Source organism: Lichenostomus cassidix, chromosome 1Ab (assembly GCF_008360975.1).
Source record: "Lichenostomus cassidix isolate B80296 chromosome 1Ab, HeHo_3.0, whole genome shotgun sequence".
Classification (NCBI taxonomy): domain Eukaryota; kingdom Metazoa; phylum Chordata; class Aves; order Passeriformes; family Meliphagidae; genus Lichenostomus; species Lichenostomus cassidix.
In genome coordinates, this window is record NC_139481.1 from 2,118,713 (window position 1) to 2,135,478 (window position 16,766).

The 16,766-nt window shown below is 45.1% G+C and overlaps 1 protein-coding gene across 3 annotated transcripts in view; it reads right to left on the reverse strand.

Moving 5' to 3' along the window:
• WNT5B (Wnt family member 5B) overlaps positions 1-16,766 on the reverse strand; it is a 64,431-nt gene that overhangs the window by 16,553 nt on the left and 31,112 nt on the right. The window contains exon 1 of one of the 3 annotated variants that reach the window (XM_085049395.1): positions 15,437-15,907. The exons of the other annotated variants lie outside the window; for them this stretch is intronic. Coding sequence (XP_084905521.1) covers positions 15,437-15,556 — 120 coding nt within the window. The 5' untranslated portion in view covers positions 15,557-15,907. Of the gene's footprint in view, positions 1-15,436; positions 15,908-16,766 lie in introns of those variants that run through there. 3 annotated transcript variants of the gene reach the window in all.

Sequence of the window (16,766 nt, forward strand, 5' to 3'; positions counted from 1 at the left end):
TTATTCACATCTTCTATATCCTCCCTTTTCCTCCTCCCACAGCCCCGAGCGTGACGGAGGGATGGCGAGGTGTATGTGTGTGTAGCCACGCATACATGTTTTGGGTCTGTTTCTATAGGGAATAGACAGAATGGAAAGTTTATCTCCGTGAGTCTGGGGAGGAAGGAAGTTGTGTATGGATGAATGGCTTTTCCATGACAAACAATGAGTCTGCACAGACATGGTGTGATGTCACCTAAAGAATTTCCAAGCCAGCCTCAGATACAGAAAACCTTTTCGCTGGCAGAGATGAGAGCGTCCCACCTTTCCATCTCACCACAGCCAGAAAGAAGAACTAGGGCAGGGGGGAAAAAAAAAGCCCTCACTGTCTCACACACACACAAGGCATGCGCCATGTAAATAGATGACATGATGGGAGAAGTGTATCTCCCAGCTTTGCCCTCACCCTGCGGATTCTGAGAAAGGAGTAAACCATGGCGAGCCGCCCGGGTGCCTCTCCCAGCCAGGAATGTGAGACGGCAGCAGCTGATGAGGCAGTTCCACAAATACAGGTGATGTCAATGTCCGTGCTCGTGTGAGCTTCTCCAAGCACATGTGCGCAGTCGCAGCACTCCACGGGGCAACCAGGACACGCCAGCAAGCAGCCCTGCTCTGGTGGTCCACTGACAGCACTGTGGCGTGCTGGAAACAAAAACCTTTCCAGCTGAGAAACCTTGGGAGATGCTCAATGAAACTTGGTCCAGAAACACATGGCATTAATTGAATATCTCATTTTAAGTATTAATATGCACAGGCAGATGATGATTAACAACACTTAAGTGTTATGAATACTACCGGTAGCAACCTGACTGCCAATGATGTTCTTTTGAAACACAAGACGTAAGTATTGCCGTATGGGATGAGATCGCTTATCCAGCCAGCCTAATATCCTGTCAAAGGTGGCAAAACCTAAAAGATTTCCTTCAGCAGGAGAGGTCTCAAACTCTGAATTCTACCTAAAATCTGCCGCTGGTGAAAGCAACTACCATTGAGCTAATATGTGAATTATGGAAGCGAGTCCTTTTTAAGGTGCTGGAAATAATTTTTCCACTGGCTGTGTTTATGACTTCAGATAAAGTGATAATAGCAGGTGAGGCATTGCTGCAGGGATTTAGCCTCAGCCAGCAACTTCTGGACCGAAAGCTGCAAAGCACTCGGCTGGTGGTCTGAAGAATATGGTCTACTCCTCTTGCACCTGTTTCTACTTGCCACCAAAATCCCGAATGCGAGGTTTGGTTTTGTAAATAAAAAGCTTGGGTTATTTTTTAAGCCCAACTGCAGGGCTGGTTCAAACAGCTTTGTTTGCCAAAACAGGGCTGGGTGGGAGACATCAGTGAAATGTTGTGAAGATGGGAGATAGGGTGAAGTAGGGCTGCTGGTGGGCTGGGATGAACAGAGTCAGTGAAGCATTAGGTAGGACAGCCCAACCTCACTGCAGGCAGACCATCCCTCCTGGCCATCATCTCTGTCCATCCTTCACCACCCAAGCGACTCCCACTTTCATCCCAAACTATCCTTCCCCTGCAGCAGCCCACTCACACCAACTCAGACCACTCCTGCTACACTGGAGGATGAAGGAGCATGAGGAAGAACTCCAAAACCACAGGCTGCTCTTACATCTGTGAAAAAAGGCCCCATCCCACTCCTTCCACTGGGCACAGATCATTCTAACAGCAGATGTGAACATTGGCTCAAGCACTGCAGATCTGATGCTCGCACCCAGACCACTAAGGATCACCTGGGCCAAGTAAGGAGCTGTTGCCTGCAAACAGGACATTGATCTCAACCCTTAGATTAAAGGTCTAATGCTTCTTAGAGGGCAGAGCAGCGGCAGCAACCCTTCATCTTCGTAAAGCTTTGGCATTCTACTGCATTCAACAGTCTGCTGCCCTAGGCAACTGTCTACTGTGTTGGCTGCCTGCCTGAAATTTGTACCTGTGTTTGCCTTTGTTCACTTTTCAGAGGTGACAACTGTGCATGAAGCATAAATTTACACATCCAGTTTCCAAAGTCACAGCGAAGCAGTTGGAGAGCTATCACTGCTTTCCCAACACTGTCCCTGCCATGTTTGCTGGAGGGAAGCTGCAAGACTCCAAGAAAGGGAGGTCATGTCCATGAGATCATTTGCAAAGATTTGGCAGACCGTGAAAAGAGTTGAACCCTTGCTGGAAGACAGCCCTGATAGATGAGAAGGGGAAGGTTACTCATGCAAATTCCTTGTCCTATTCTTATTGTTTTTCAAAAATTTGGGATGTCCCCAAATGTGACACAGATCTTTTTCGAGTACTATTAGGAGTGTTGAAAGAAAACGTCTCTTCCACATAACTCCAATGTGCATTTCTGCAACTTGTCTGATTTCTGCTAGGCTGGGGAGAACTGGACATACATTCTTCCTGTAATGATCAGAAACTTCTTTTGAGTTCCTGTTTACTCTTGCAGCTTGCTTGTAGTTCAGTGTTTGTTTTTAATGCCTCTGAATGTCCAGTGCATCCAGAAACATTTGTTGCTCTCTCTGTTATGAGACATTCAAGACGTGAAAAATATTCACCGAAGTAGAGTCTGCTCTGCTTAAGGAGCCAGTAGAGATGCACTGCCCAGTGTCACAGTTTAACCCCTTCCTCCTCCTCGCTCCAGCTTGCATTGCTGAGCACAACATCATATGGTCTGGGGTATCCCTTTGGCCAGCTGGGATCAGCCGTCCCAGCTTTGTCCATTCCCAACTTCCTGTGCATCCCCAGCCCACTCACTGGTGGGGTGAGAGGCAGAAAAGGCCTTGACTGTGCAAGCCCTGCTTGGCAGTAACCAAAGCATCCCTGAGTTATCAACACTGTTTTCAGCACAAATCCAAAACACAGCCCCATACCAGCTACTATGACGAAAATTAACTCAACTCCAGCCAAAACCAGCACACCCAGGAAGGAGGCTTGGCATGTGCTGCTCCAAGGGGAATCCCTGCCCTCTGGTTCTGTGCCATAGACCTGCTGCTGACAGCACCAAGAGATGTATCCTAAAGTCCTGCTATCCATCTGCTTCTGGCAGACAGGCTTTAACCACAGTTCTTACTAAGTCTTCAGGAATCTCATTAAAGTCACATACTTGCCCATTCAGCTGAACCAGTTTTAGAGGGAGTGTAGATTAAAAAAAAAAACAACAAAAACCCCTGAAATCACTTGAAGGTAAATTGCAGTCTTCACACAGAAACTTAAATCATCTTTTATCTCACCACTCCCTGACTTGTCTGGTTCTGTGCTGCTCCCCTGCTGCCAGCCTGTCCTCTCTCAGCACTGTACCACCACATTGCTGCACTGGTGTCAACCTTCCCAGATCTAAATGTGTTTATTTATTTGTACTGCAATTATTACTTAACCAGCAACTGGAGCCACCTCCATAGGTCCAGACACAGCTGGGGCGTTACAGAAGGTGTAATAAAACCTTTTAAAAGACATCAATTCTTCATGTCTGCCCCTTTTGTCTTGACATTGCCTTGCCTCACTGAATTGTTACGCACTGTCTGTCTCCGCTGGAAAGGCAGATTATTCCTGCTTATATCCTGCTTGTTTCTTTTGGTACTTACAGACTCAGTTTTATCTCCTGATGTGCTCATGCACTACCTTCTTCTGCATCTCATCACCTGTCACCCCTGCTGACAGATCCAGATTTGCTTTCACCACTACCTTGCCCTTTCATTTTTCCATGACTCCTGTGGCCAATGACATCCAGCCTCACTGTCACCAGGGCATGTAGTGCAGTAAATGCCAAGATATACCTGCCAGTCTCAGCAGACTCAGTGACAGCTGTCCCTGAAGTGCCTCACCAAGGAAAGCAAGCATGGAGGAAGCTTGCAAATAAAGCAGAAGTACTAGACAACAAAAGAGGCCAAATACTAAACATTTTCATCATTTAAAACCAGAATATGTATAAAGGATAATGGCTCTATGAATAAAACAATTTCTCATTAGTGAAAGATACAGAATATTTGTAAAGCCTAATGAACACTGTCATTTTCAACACAGTATTTCATGACAGCCAATGAGCTCACTTGGAGCAAGACCATCTCATCAGCTACAAGGAGAGAAGCAAACTCCAAAGATTAATCAGGACATGATCCTCCTTCCTCTCAAGGGGATTCAATGGTACTTGTACTCACTCTTAAAGCAGATTAAATCCTAGTGTTGAGCTGCCTGGTCCACTGAGACCAGCAAAAGATGTCCCAAAGAGAAGTGCAAGAGACTTAACAGATGCTGCATGGGCTAAAACAAAATTGATTTAGATTTTTTGAAATCGAGAAAGAAACAACATAGACCCATCCCTGCAGGTATATAGCTGTCTGGAACTCTCCACATTTATGATATTCCCATGGACAGATCCAAGCCATCCGGTTCCATTTTACATGAGAATTCAATTTGCATGTTGGCAGCCTCAGTTGAGAGCCAGAGCCCTGAACCAGGACATGTCTAGCCCAAATTTTGCACTTCTTGTTCCCACGACTACTCTTATACCAGGTTTTCTGGGGCTGCAGAAAATCATCCATAATCACAAACTGAAACCTTCTTAGTGTCCTCTATTTATATGGGAAAGTCTCATAAGAATTAGACCAGTTCCACTACATGTGGTTATAAATCCAAAAAATCACTAGATACATACATCTGAAAGAAGTACCAAGCATTATCCTCTGCACACCATTCAGTAGCATATTTAGGATGCCCACTGTGTCACAGCTTCCTTGCCAAACAATCACCCCATCTCCTTAAATTGCACTAACAATTTCATCTTCCAAAACTGTTCCCCAGGCCCTCTCAAAGGAGCCATGGGGGTTCAGGATGAAACACAAGCCCAGGAAGGATGAGGAAGCCCACGCTGCTGCTCCCCAACATCAGATTTCTAAGAATGAAAGACTCTTCCCCTAAAGGCTATCTAGCTAACATCTAGCTTTCCCAAATGTTAATTTTACACGAAGGATTAACCATCCTAGAGGGGAATAAGACATGAGAAAAGGGACATGAAGAACATATGACCCTGTGTTGTTTTCCAGAGGCCAAGCCTGGGAGCTGGTTTGCTACCTGCTGTATCTGACCGCAGCACAGACCCCTTGAGCAGTGACAGGAGGGCAGCCCTTGTCCTGCTGGAGAGCTGATGCTGGCTGCAGGATCTGTATGAGAACTCTGGACTCAGATTGTGGTGGTTATGAGCACACACGTCAGCCCTCCTCCAAGGTTAGGAAGGATAAGAACACAAAGTTCTCTGACAACATGAGCAAGGAGGCAGTGAAAGGCAATCCAAGTCAAAGCAACTTCTCTGCAGAGATTTTAGAACAGGCCAGGGGATGGAAACAGCTGGATGACTTTATGTGTTCTCTTCCTCACTCTGATCTTGGAAAGCACAGAGCACCTTCATCCTTCCTAAAGGGGTGTCCAGCTCCCCCAGTCCCAGTGGAGTCATACCAAACCGAGAAGATTTATGTCTCTGCATCTCACAGGCCTGGACCTCATTTTTGCTCTGAATATATATTCCTTTTAGTTTGTTCCATGCTCTGTAATAATTACATCAACTGCCAAAAGAAATCAAATATTCAAAGTACAGTTAAGCTGCTGCAGTGGTTCTTATTTCTCCAGGAGTGAATGACCAGGGGAAATGGAGATGCACTGTTTACTGCTCTGTCTTGGGACATTCAGCACCTCAGTGTAGCTCACAGCAACTGGCATCAGACTGGATCAGATCAATACCCTCCTGTCAGTTAAATCATTACCAGCAAAGCTTGACATGTACATTTCCAAAGGAAATAGTAAACCATTGGAATAGATCCAGATTTATTATCATTTTTCTCCTTCCTAACAGACTCTCCAAAGAGGTTCTTATAAAGTCCAGTCTAATAAAAATAATGGCTAGCTTTTCCTCCACTCTACACTTGCAAAGCAAGCATATACACCCATCCCTTAGACCCCTGACAGCCACTATTTTTCCCTTACCTTACAGAAAGGGAAAGAGAGGTGTAGGTAGGCCTGAGTGACAGGTTGAAAACAGTAAATCCATGGTGCAATTTACCTCCATTCAGTAAAGCATTAAACCAGGTGCCTGAAAGTAAGTATATCCCTATGCATTTTTGCTGAATTGGGATCAAAATGAAAATCTGCTTGCTTTTCCCATTTTTTCAACCATCAAATACTTCTGCCACCAATTAAATGTTGTTCCTGCTCAAATACAGTGGATTCAAATCAATTAAATGTTGTTCCTGCTCAAATACAGTGGATTCAAATACAAAACATTTTGGGAATAAAGCCTGAGTGTATAATTATATCATCTTCATACTTTTTGCAGTTTCCAAACCAAAGGAAAAAACATTGTTTTTTCAAGCAGACTGTGTTTTATATTAAATATATATATATATAAATACATATATATATATATATAAATAAAAGGTTGAAGCACTATAAATAAAGGCTTGTCTATATCAGGACATTACACCAATTTAACCAACTTCAGAACTTATCTTCTATACCGTCACACTCCAGTGAAGGAATTTCCTGTTAATTCTGGGTGCAACAGATTTAAGCTAAACCTATTCAAACTGTCTGGGAAATGGACTCCATATACATTTGTACCAAAAAGGAGGTAATTTTATATCTCAACTTCATCCTAGCACCAATCACGTGCAATTTTAACTGCAGAAAATCAAGGTATCCTATTACAGGATCTTGTTTGTAAGTTCACTGCCACAGGTCAAGGGCACAACTGCACAGAGGGTGAGCATCAGCCTCTTGGACAGGAACTACACAAAGCTTTGATGCTGCCAAAGTCCCTGTGGTATCAGGGCAAGGCCTGAAGTGCAAGAACACCACAGTAAAAAAGGAAAAAAACCCTCTGCCTTAAAGAATTGATAACAAAGCATTAGTTTGAAAGATGGCTCTGTGTAAAATTACCTGATTTGTAATAGATGAGGTTTCTAGTATTTGTGCTAGCATTTGCTGCTTTGTAAATCCTTCCCTGAGCAAAAAGGAAAAAAAAACCACAACTGGAAAAGCAACTGAAGCTGCTAGCGCACTTCACTCAAATTTGTTCATTTTCACTGACTTTGCCTCAGTTTTCAAAGCATATTATATAGATATTTTAACTGCCAAAGCTATCCAAAAGCTTTCCAAAAAAAGCTACACATTTTTCCTGCTTCTCTCCTCAACACAAACTCTAATGTGACATTTTTGCTGGTGGTACAGACACTAGAATAGCATCCATCTCCTCCTCCCACAGCTCTGCCTGCCCAGCAGGGCTAACGAAAATCAAAACTTGCTTTACATCAACACAGCCAGCGCAAGTTGTCACCAGACTGACTTTCCACCCGTGGTGAGGCCTTCTGAGCATATCCTGCACTCCACTGGTGACGACTTCATCCTCCAAAAAGCTCAGCCCACACCTAGGCTTCAAAACAAGGAATCAGATTTCACAGGTGCCTCTGGAAAACTGTGTTTTTCCTTTCCTCCTTGGGACATGAAAAATGTTGTAGCCACCAGAAACACGACTCCAAGGGGTTAAATTATCTGGAAAATGTAGGTGCTTATCTAACACCTCATCTATTCAGAAAGCAGTGCACAAGCCCATGAATGACTGGCACCAGAGAATTTGGCTCTAAATTGTTCTGAGAGTCTGGAACAATTCTTCCAACTGCCACTCAAACACAGAAAGTTAAAATTATCTATTTATGATCCATTACGATCCAAAAGACTATTTACAGGCCTGGGGATTCTTTGCCCAATCTCTTGAACATATTTATTCTCTCTGGCAATATGCTATTGACTAGACAGGACCAGGGAATTTCTGTAGGTGGAACAGCTGTACATCTGGAATGTAACCTTTGCTTTTCTGGACAACTACGAAGTTCTTGCAAAGAAAAATGTGTTTGTCCTGCAAAAACCCCCATATACCTGCAGAGAAGATAGGAATTGCTCATCCTGTAGGAGAGGGAAGCATGCTGCATTGCACAGAAGGGTTATGTGCTTGCCTCTTGGTGTGGACCTCAGAAAGCTGGTGTATATGTGCACCATCCTTGCAGCAGGCAAGGTGTAGGAGGAAAAAGGGAATTGCCTGAGTCTCTACGCTGCAGGGAAAGCAAGAAATCCTATTAAGGATTTATGCTGTTCCAGCAAAATAACTTCCTCACTATAAGCAGAAGCCAGCTTTTTCACTGTCTTGACTGCACTCGTGCTGACAGCATGCAGTTCTTTGGTCAAACCCAGTGCCAGCTTTAACTGAGAGATTCAGCATCAGGAAATGGGCTAGCAAGGCTCCTACTCCTGCTCTTGGTCACAATTTCAGAGGGTGTGCACATTCAAAAATATGTTCTGGAGAAGGCCTGTATGGGAGACGTCTGAGAAGACATTTGTGCGTGGTGTGTAATAATTATAATATGTTTTCATTTATACAGTGTCTCCTCCACGCACAAGGGAATGTAACAAAATGTAACTAAAACCACATATCCTTACAAATAAAGGGACAGAGAGAGAAAGAGAGAGAGTTTCATACAAAGGTTAAACAAAAAAATCTGTTAAATGTCACTTTGGGGATTACAGGAACTAGAGTAAAACAAACATCCAGAAGAAACTTTGAGGGGTTGCTTCAGGAAAAGCACGTGTGTGAGTGTGTGCCATCACATCTGCATATTCAATACGTCTTGCTGGGACAGCTTAGGGAAAATAGGAAGCTGGAAATTTTCAGTGTGGGAATTAGATGGAAGAATGTGAACCATTCTAAACAAAACATAGCGAAGTTGCCAGCTGACTTGCTAAAATGCCAGTGCTCTCTAGGATCCCTTGAAACAGAGCTGAGGACTGGCCTTGCCGCTCAGGGAGTGGGTAAGGAGCCAGGAGATCTGGGCTGTATTCCTGGCCCTGCAACAAACCCAGCATGTGATGCTGGGAAGTCATTCAGCTCTCAGTTTCCAAAACCTGATTTCATGCCTATACTTCTGGGCACCTAGCGTGAGACAGCGTGAGCCCAAACATCCAGGATTTCAAACTAAGTTACGCCGCAGGTACTCACTTCCCATCCTTAAAGAACATACATTTTAGGATTTAATTTCATCATAGATGAAACAGGGCTAAAACCTGCAAAGGAACTATGAAGCTCCAGGTATTACATGATTACACAGACATCTCCTTTTGCCAAAGGAGAGATGCTATGGATTGCCAAAGGACTATTATTGAGTTACCTGTTGTTTCCCACGTCCTGTGGCAACCATTGCCATTCTATAAATATTTTCCGAGATTTCAATACATCTGAAGACTTTTGTTTATGTTTCCTGCTTCAGGGCATCAAGGAATAATCTTCTCACAAAAGGATTCACTGTTCCAAAAGGAACCTAAAGAATACAGATCAGGATTGCTGGCAGAAAGTGTGGAACAACAACACTAGGAAAATACCAGATCTCAGGGGTGAAACAGTGGAATGAAAGAGGCTTTTCCACATAATTTAGTCAGCATGTATGCTGGGGAAAAAAAACCCAGAAGTGAAAGCAGTATTTCTAGCTTACACTTTTCTGCGTACACACATTTCTAAAAAGATTTGGAACCATCTCAATTAGAGAAAGATGTGTTCTCATTGTACATGACAGGCTCTGGTCACACAGATTAATTTACATTCTATTGTAGGTAAAGGTTGAAAGAATTAGCCTAAAACACACACCTTGTTCAACCCATTTGTATTTCCACCTCCAGCATGAAAGAACTCTATACTTTCTTCCCACCCTGTTTCTGTCTGCCCTTAATTTTACCCCTGGATTTCCAGAGAGGATTTCCAAGATTTTTGTCATGCACAGATAGATAACACGTGTTGGTGAATCAAGCTGCCTTAATGGGGTTTTAGAGTGTCCACATGAACCCAAGAACAGAAGCAAGAACAAAAGAAGTCTCTGAAAGGCACCTCCCTTTGCAACCATTTTTCTGTGCATCCATTAGAGTTGCACCAGATAACTTTCAGAAAATCAAGAGAATTTAGCACTAACAGTTTCTGCGCTGTTACTTCTAGGAATAAAATGTTACAGTAACCTTCCTTTGGCCATATGCAATCCCAATCCTCCATTAAGCATAACACTGTATTTTGTGCCTTTAGCCTTGCTTCCTTGTAAAACTGTATTTTCTAACTCTCACCTTTGTGCCAAGCTCTAACTGTGAATCTCATTTTCACAGCATGTTTCCAAAACAGTATTGCCCTATTTTTTAGTTTTCCTCCAAGAACTTACTTCAGAGCTGGTGCTCATAAGGCAGGTGACATAACTTAGTCCAATTCAAGTGAATTGCCAATTTTAGAATGCCATTTACTACCTGAAAATGTGCTGGTGGCTACAGTCCAGAGAGGGAGGAGTCAATAGTTAAAAGTAATGCTGCAGTAATCCATGGGTACAAAAATCTTGTGTTTTAAGAACCACACAGCTACATCAGTACCCTCCCCAAGCTGAGCTTACCTTCTTGTGAGGTTACCTTTCACTCTCACTGTGGCAAGAATATATGTATTACTTGTCCCTGGACCTCACTCCAGGGGCCCCATGCAAGGCTTGACTGGAAAGCCCAGGGATTGATGCCTTTTATTCCTTGCAGCTTCTGACAGAGAGCACAGGGAGAAGCTTCCCTGACAGCCAAACAACCCTAACTCACAGCTGCCAGCAATGCTACACTGCCCTGACTGCATGGAAACCTTTGGCAGAGAGGAGGCTGCACCCGCTCTGCTCCTCAGCCAAAGGCCAGAACATCTCCTCCATCCCAGGCTGAATGTGTTGGCTGTCAGTGGAGCTTCACACACAGAGCATCCACCCACCACTGCTGGGTTTTGGACTGCACAGCTGTTCCAAAGGAAGATTTCTCAGACCTGCTGCTGTAACAGGTACCACACAGTATGTCAGACACACATGTTTTTGCTGCGACTGCAGGGGCTGCCCCTTTTGGATCAAGTTGTAGAGGTCTCAGAGTTCAATCCTCAGGAATGGCTTATGAAAGCAATTACCACCTGAAAGGTCTCTTTGTTTTTGTGTCACTGCTTTTAATAATAACAACGATTGCATCAGGTATTTTCTGCCATCTCAGTCTTCTTTGGTACTACTAATGAAGAAATGACAAAGCCCAACACTTAAAACAGCACCCATGCAATGAACTGCAAGCACTCAGGTTTGAGGTTTTACATCCTGCCCTCCCAAAGCACTTTCCCTTTGATGATTTTAACCACTGAGTACCAAGCTCCACATAAGCCCTGAAGGGTGTGACATGCATGGCCGAGTCAGGGAATTGCCCGAGGGCAGGGGCCCAGGTCGCTTGCTCTGAGCACCAGACAGTCTTGTCCCACAGGAGCAGACAGACAGACATGAGAGGGACATGGCATTCGAGGGAGTTGTCTGGACAGTAATAAATGGGTTTGATTCCTCAAGCAATCCTCTAATTTATGCTTGGTTCAATGTCTTACAGCAGCAAGAATAGCTGGCCAATTTAACAGCAAAACTGGAAATGTAATCCAGACCTCCCACACTTTACATCCTCTGACCATTCCTCCTCCTGTCACTGTAGTTATGTTCTTGTCAGCTATTGACTGACAAGTAAAATCAACACCTGAATACCCAAATCTCAAAAGCTCATATCTATAGTTGGAATCTGCACTGAGACATCAGCTCTGAATTTTGCCCCAGCATCTAACCACATATCCACAGTACATTGTATTTCGAATAAAGCACCCAACACGTTGCAGATCAGAATTACTTTTTGCATGACAGACCATGTAATTCTAAAATACAGCCTCATGTAGCACCTACTAGAGACATGAAGTCTGCAAAGTAAAAAAAACCCACTGTTTTTTTAAGGAAAGCTTCATAATGACCTAGTCTGCACAACAAAGCTCAACATGCAAAAAGGATCGCAATGTTACAATTTCCAAATGACCCTCTTTTTATAATCTCTGATTTAAAAAATAAAAAATTTTAAAAAATAACACAACCAGCATGAATTCCAAAAGGAATTAATTCACTTAACACCCTATGCTTACTCATATATGTGTATATGCATGTACACAGACATGCATATATGCTTATGTATCTAAATTATGCACATTACCCATCCATTCTGCCTACACTTAAGTGTGTAACTCTTAGTAGAGAACTTTGTCATGTAATTACTCATTGCATTCACAGAAGGATGATTTTTGCTTTACATTCAAGAAGAAAAGGAACCTCTAAAACACCACACCACAGCTTCCCTGACATCTTGCTAAGTGCAGAAAAGCTCTTCAGTAGTAGTCAGTAGTCCAGTCAGCATGAACCACTGATGAGCAGCACGATCACTCCAAAAGCTCATTTTGCACATTCTCTCCACCCTCATTTTGCTGAGCCATGTCAGAAGACACTGGCTTAGGTGTCAGCAATGCAAAATCACAGAATCATAGAAGAGTTTGGCTTGCAAGGCACCTTGAAAGGCCACCCAGTCCAAACCCCTGCAATGAGCAGGGACATCTTCAACTAGATCAGGTTGCTCAGAGTCCTGTCCAACCTGCCCTTTAATGTTTTCAGGAATGCAGCATCCACTCTGGGCAACCTGTTCCAGTGTTTCACCATCCTCAGTGTAAAAAACTTACTTGACTCTCTTTAGTTTAAAACCATTAACTCTTGTCCTGTTGCAACAGCCCCAAAAGGACCCCTTTGGTCTCATTCATACACAAAAAAACATTCCCCAAATCGATTTTGAAGAAGCTACACTAAACCAACTTTAAACCCAGCTTCAGACCACGGGTTGTATCAGACTTAGTTGATTTTTGTGGTCATGCTTCAAATCTGATGAAGAAGGTCTGCAAGCCAACTTGCGAAGGACAACCATAGCCCCCTGGAGTGTGGTTGCATCTAAGTTTAAATGAATCAAAAGAGAGAGAAGGGTTAGCTGGGCATGGGCTTTATTGTCCAAGCATTTTTGTGTTATTTCTGTCCTGCAGTCCCAATGGCCACTGCCCACAGCAAAAAAAAAGCCAAAGGCTAAAAAGATTCCTGTGGGTAAATTCACAATTTTTTCATTCTGCAGCTGAAGCCATGAAAACGCAGAGAGCACACAGAGTAGGGTGGCAGAAGAAAAAGGAAGGATAGGGAAGGGCTCTGTTATCTCTTAAGTGACTCACTTGAGCCAAAAGTCACCCTGCAAACTGACAGGCAAAACAAAGTAACAAACAAGGCCAGGCTGAGAGGGGAGCTGCAGAGAGACCTGGTGCATATTCTGCCCAACCATGCAATAAAAGATACAGGATAGACAACACTGCAGCTTTATCAGCATGAACTGCTTCCAATCATAGAAGCCACGAGTGAGTTATGTGGATCCTCCTGAACCCCTGCCAAGCAAAACCGCCCGGCCTCCGCTGAACACCGGTGTAATTGGAGAAAAAAAAAATGAAGCATTTATCTGGCAAGTGCTTTCTGAAAGAAAAAGCGGCTGTTGGTAGCTGCTCAAGGGGCTGGAATGCTAGAGATGGTTCCAGGGGGATGGATCAGCCATCAGAGTGCGTAAGAGACAGGCAGGGATTTTTAATAAAATGTAGTTTATCACACGGTGATTACCACCTCCTATTTATACCACATGAGATCATGAAAAACATGGCACATATTCCTTTAGTCCTGGAAACACAAAGTCAACTGAACAACCATGTGACAAATTGGCCCTTTTCATGCACTTTGTACTTTGTCTTTCTAAACCTCTATTTCCAAACATCTGTCACTTAGATTGAGAAATAAAGGTCTACTAGAATAGCAATTTCTGTGCCCTCCTCTCCCCCAAGCCAACACTACACTAGATTAGGATTATGAATCCAAATTCAAGGCTGTTCCACTCAACATACAAACCCTAATTGTTCCCAAGGACAGACAGATACTCTAAGTAAATAACACATGAGAAAGAGAACTTCAGAGTCTCCAGAACACATACCATCTATTTCTAATTTTCACTGGCTCCACACAACAGGCACTACAGACACAACGTGCCATGTCTGTGTAAAGAAAAAAGTATTTCAGGTAAGCTTTTACACCTTCAAGAGCACACCTTTTCCCATTCCCTTCAAATGTGGTTTGAAAGTGAAAGGCTTAGAGAGAGGAAATACCGCATTATTTCCACGGTAAGATTCTGCAGTTGAGTTTGGGATAATACAGTGAAAGCCTTCGTTAGTACTCTTTCAGAATGACTTGTGTAACTTGCTTGTAGCTTTGCCAGTTATGAGTAATGCAACAATCACTAAGATACACCAACACTTCTGTACCACATTTCCTTCACACGTTGCCTGATGTCTACTGGACTCAGCCTTCTTGTGAGTGATCCCACTGCCTCCAGACAAGGAATCCCTGCCACGACAGGCCCATGAGACACCATACCTTTTACCTGCTCCTCACCCCATGGAAATTCTCCATTCCAGTTGCAATGCTCTGTACTAATCTGAGCACAGCCAATCTGCAGAGAAAAAATGTATTGCCCCTAATCTTTTGCTTATTAACCCAATGGCTAAACAACCTCCCGGCAGCACCAAACTGCATAAATAATGCTACAAAGGTAATTCATACCAGGTGACACCCCAGTACAGTCCCTGTGTGTGACTGAGGCTCCACCATCACTAAAACCAGGTCTATGCATTGCTGGATCACCCAGGAGTACAAATTTCATCGGGATCAGGCCAAGGCATGTGATCAGGCTGCTGCTGAATGAGCCAGAGCACAGCACAGGGAGCCAACGCCAATCCTGCACTGGCCACGTGCCAGGCACAGGGGTGCAGACGATACCTGATCTGGCTGGAGCTGAGCACAGTGACACCTGAGCCGGCATAAAGTCTGCTAGTAAAAAGTTAACCTGTCAAAAACTTCTTGAATTAACTTGAGCAGGCAGGGTGAATGAATACCAGGTCAGCGCTTCACATCATGTGGCCACCCCATTTTGGAGCCAATAATAGGAGCTGTACTGCTGGCTTTTGTGCTCTGCCAAACCACAGCCTAATGTCGATAGTGATGTTTATATGCATGGGGAACTCATTGCAGGATCAGGGCCTCAGAGTCCTTCAGCTTGCCTTGTCTCCAATTTAAAGCAAAAAGGAAAGAAAAAGCAGAGCGAAATCTAAATGTTTAATATCTGAGTAGTCAACAGAATCTACTAGTATGGAATCTGTACATGAAGGCGGAGCCATGAGTACTTCTGTAGCAGATAAATTTAGATGATGATTAAAATAAAGCCTTTTCCTTCAGGTTAGTGAAGGCATCAGTACAGCAAACTCATCAGTAACTAGGCATATTTGTACAGTATTTTAGCAATCCAGACAGTATTAAAACACACCCTGTCATGTTGAACAAATGCAAACTAACTTTTTTCTTTACAAAGAAAGGGCCGTTCTGCTCTTCTGAAACTGTTTTGAAAAGCCTTACCTGATCTCCAGTAGGACTTAAGCCATTTTTAACACTGCTGCAATAGTGCCCAGTGTTGAGATGTGCACAGTTACCACTACACGAGGCTACAGACACATAGGAACCATGGTTTTCAAACATTCTTTCTTGAAATTATTGGAAATCACTGGAAATTGCTCAGTTTATATGAGTACTTCAACAACTTTGAGAGCTAGTTCAAGGAGGTTGTTAGCTGAGAGCCATTTTCAGAAGATTTTCCATTTCCCATTACAGAGGCCTTGAAACTCGATGATCTCAGAGATCTTTTCCAACCTAGCTGACTCTGTGAAGACCTGTCACCCATGGTGACAACACAGCACCCACCATGGCTTCTCTGCACTGACAGGGCACAAAGTGGGGCAGGAATTAGGATTACTGATGTTTTAGGTCAGGTGTTGCCAGCAGGTTGAGGGAGGTGATTCTGCCCCTCAGCCCTGGGGCACTGCAGCCAGTTTTGGGCTCCTCAGTACAAGAGGACATGGAGCTCCTACAGACGGTCCAGGGAAGAGTGACAAAGATGAGGGGATTGGAGCATGTCTCTTTTGAGGAGAGGCTGAGGGAATCGGGCCTGCTCAGCCTCAAGAAGCGATGACTGAGGGGGGATCTCACGATTGTCTGTACGTATCTGAAGGAGGAGCGTCACGAAGATGGAGCCAGGCCCTTCCTGGTGGTGCCAAGCAATAGGACAAGATGCAACGGACAGAACTGACGCGGAGGAAATTCCTCCTGAATGCGAGGAAGAACTTCTCTCCTGTGTGGGTGACCATTCAGTGCACACACTGCGAGGAGAGGCTGTGCTGAAGCACGGCCGTGCCGCCGCGCAGCGCCCGAGCCGGAGCGGGGCAGGCCCGGGGAGCGCTGAGGGCAGCCCGGCCCGGCACCCGTGGCGCCCCCGGCGGCGGCAAGGGGCAGCGCAGCCCCTCAGAGCAGCGGCGGGGGCGCCGCGCGCGGCCCGCGCTGTTTCCAGGGCGACGGCTCGCAGTGTTCCGGACCGTACCATTGCGCAAGCGGCGCGGGTGGGGGCGGGCGGGGGAAACAGGCCCGGCCCAGCGCCTCCTCCTCCCCGGCTGCCTCCTCCCCCCGCGCCTGGCCGCGCCTCCCCCCCCTCCCGCGGGCCGGAGCGGCGCCGGGCCCAGCAGCGCGCGGCGCGGAGCGGAGCGGGCGGGCCCGGAGCGGCGGAGTCGGTACCGGCGGCGGGCGGGCCGGGCCGGGCCGGGCCGGGCCGCGCCACCCCCTGCCCTCGCTGCCTCACCGCCGGCACGGGATGCGGGCGGCGCGGGGCCGCGGGCTGTGAGCGGCGGCGGCGCGGAGA